This window comes from Cryptosporidium ryanae, assembly GCF_009792415.1.
Source record: "Cryptosporidium ryanae isolate 45019 chromosome Unknown contig_122, whole genome shotgun sequence".
In the NCBI taxonomy this organism is placed as follows: Eukaryota; Apicomplexa; class Conoidasida; order Eucoccidiorida; family Cryptosporidiidae; genus Cryptosporidium; species Cryptosporidium ryanae.
Genome location: NW_027125493.1, coordinates 1 through 2,668, shown reverse-complemented (window position 1 = coordinate 2,668; position 2,668 = coordinate 1). Strand labels below are relative to the sequence as shown.

The window sequence follows — 2,668 nt, the reverse complement described above, 5'->3', positions numbered from 1 at the left end:
AAAGATAGCGTCATAGGACAAATAGTATAAGGAGGACTCGAAATAATCGTATGATAGGCTTCCTTTAATGGTGGAGCAGGCAGAGTTTTTCCTGTTTCGTTTTGCGTAGATTTACCAGTAGTTTACTGTAGAAATAAAGGGAGCTGGAGGAGGGAAGGAGCTCAAAAAGAGTTTCACAGGCTTTGTTTCATGTAGCGAAAAGAATATGCAAAACTAACGGAAGGCTTTTTGTTCTTTTAGAAGCAAGATAGGTTTAGGAGTTGAGTTTTGTTTGGATTTGTTTACTTAAATTACTCCAAGTAAAATGAGATCCGCGGATGAGAAACCTATAAGGAGCACGAAAGCAACGATCGCGACTGGTGGTTCTTCCAATTCCTTCTTGAATCAGAAGAACAAAGAGAGCAGGTGCAGGGAAAAAGAAGGCAAGGTAAAGCTGGAGAGTGGCAGTGAAAGCAGTGGTAAATTGGAGCTCCAGGAACAAAGTTCGAGTTGCAGGACTAGGAAAGTTGGAACTGGAGAATGTGACGAGAGGACCGTGGAGAGCGTTGAGGAACGCAGAGTCACGAGGTCTATGAGAAAGGGCGTGGATGTCAGTGCGGCTATGGACAATGGTGCTTTGTTGTTAGCCAGTATGGAATCGGATGCTAGACCATTTAGTGACAGCGAGAGATATAGAAGAAAGGCGAATAACAGTGTCGCAGGTGAGATTTGTGGCGGAAAAGGTACTGCAAACGACGATTCTGTTTCATTTGAAGAAGCAAAGTTGGACGGGGATTGCGAAGAGAGGCTATTTGACTTGAACGCCTCTGTGAGTGAGGCTGCTGATGATAATAATAGACCGGACTCAGAGGCCCAATTTACTAAAGCCAACGCAAACAGTGGGAACAAGTCGGTGTCGAGTGCTGACAATGAGAAGGTTACAGCCAAGAACATGGCCATTCACAAAAAAAGAAAGGGAAGGAGGGTCATGAAGAAGTCAAAAAAAAACAGAGGCAGACATTCAAAGGCGACTGCAGTCTCTAAAAAGAGCAGCTTTTCCGCTTTTGACGGGACAAATTACACAGNNGAAGGTCTAATGGAAACTAAGAACTCTATTGGCGGATCAACAAACAACGGATCTGGAGGCGGAAGCTCCTCTAGAATGGCAAAGTTAAGTTGGAGTAAATTTGACTCGTATTTTAGAAGAATTCCAATGGGTACCAGAAAAGATATAATACTAAAAACGATACCTATAAACTCTATTCAGCGAAGATTCATAGTGCAAGAGTTGACCAATTTGGAGAAAACGTTGTTTGTTGATCCTTCTTGGGGAAAGATAGCGAAAAAAGGTGGTAATGGATCGTACGTAAACAAATTGAGGCTTTCCCTTCCTCCAATATACTTGAAAGGTTGCAGTTTGGATTCGATTGTTGATATTGTTTCGAGGTCTATTCTGAGATCAAGTAGAACCGGAAACACAAATTCAAAGCCCTGTGTCGAGATAAATAAGCCGTATTTTGTGTTATTTGAGCTTCAGAACTATCTTTATTTGGTGTCTCTAGAGGCAAAAAGCTTTGATTTGGTTGATAGCAAAAACAATCAGATACAGAATGAAAATTCGGCTGAAAGCCTAGCTAAACCGGACGCAGCATGTTGTATCTCAAACGAAATCCCGGATGGTTCTCTTTTCAATACCAAAGAGGAAATGAATTCGGATCCGGACGATAACGACGAGTTTAACGTTAAATGGGACATATTGGGTGTCCAAGAGCTCTCCTACTATCAATTTAGGTATGTAGAAAGGTATCTGCACGACGTCTTTTACAACTACGATCACAGCCACAAAAAGGTGTTTTTCACGCCTGCGAAGATAAATGACANNCAACGGCGGAGTTTGAGAGGATCATAAACAAAAGTTTGCCAGATGAATTTAGTAAAAACGGCGATCCAGGCGGAGGCGAAGAGGGGATTTCTTCTTCTTTATTTGACGACAAGATAGAACTTGAGGAAATGGTAACTGAGTACGTTCATAAGGCTAATGAAATTGGTATTGATTGCAGCAGTGGCAGAAGCTCAGCGTCTTTGAGCGTCGATTTAAATTCAGACGATGTTGCTGCGAGGAAGGAGAGAGAGCTGATCAATACGGGCAGTCAGAGCCTGACAATCGGAGGCGGATCTTCACATTTGTTTCTGAGTGAAACAGGCGGTGGGAGGTCGTCCTGGGGGTCGTATAGGAGCTACGACCCAATATATTGGTGGGTAGATTTTGTCTTACCAGCGTTGTCAGGTGAGGATTTGGTTAATATAGTTGGTGGCAAAACCATCAGATTTTGCGATATAAGGAGAGTTTATCTCCAGAACAATGGATTAAATGACAGTTACATCGAGCCTCCGAATTGTATTTATTTGGGAAATATGTACTGGCTTGATCCTTGTAAGCCAATCAAGGTTGTAAAACGAATCAACACTTTGTGTGGAGGTGAAAGCAATTCTGGTGCCGACAACAATGTTAAGAACAATAGTAATGTGGATTTTACAAGTGCAGACAACACCGCGAATACCAGAGTGGAGACTGTTTTAATCCACCCTTATATGATGAATCAGTTTAAGGAGAATCCAGATTTTAACTTTGTCGACGCTAATTTGGAGAGATTTTTGCCTATATATAACAACATAATCGATTCTATTC

At 41.9% G+C, this 2,668-nt stretch overlaps 1 protein-coding gene across 1 annotated transcript; it reads left to right on the top strand.

The window, feature by feature from the left end:
- Positions 1-304: 304 nt before the first annotated feature.
- FG386_000261 (uncharacterized protein) lies at positions 305-2,610 on the top strand (the record flags this gene model as incomplete). The annotated part of the gene is made up of 3 exons (XM_067339604.1): positions 305-1,015; positions 1,088-1,828; positions 1,873-2,610. Coding segments are annotated over 3 exons (2,190 nt in total), but the record flags the coding sequence as incomplete, so codon positions are not given.
- Between the last annotated feature and the right edge of the window lie 58 nt (positions 2,611-2,668).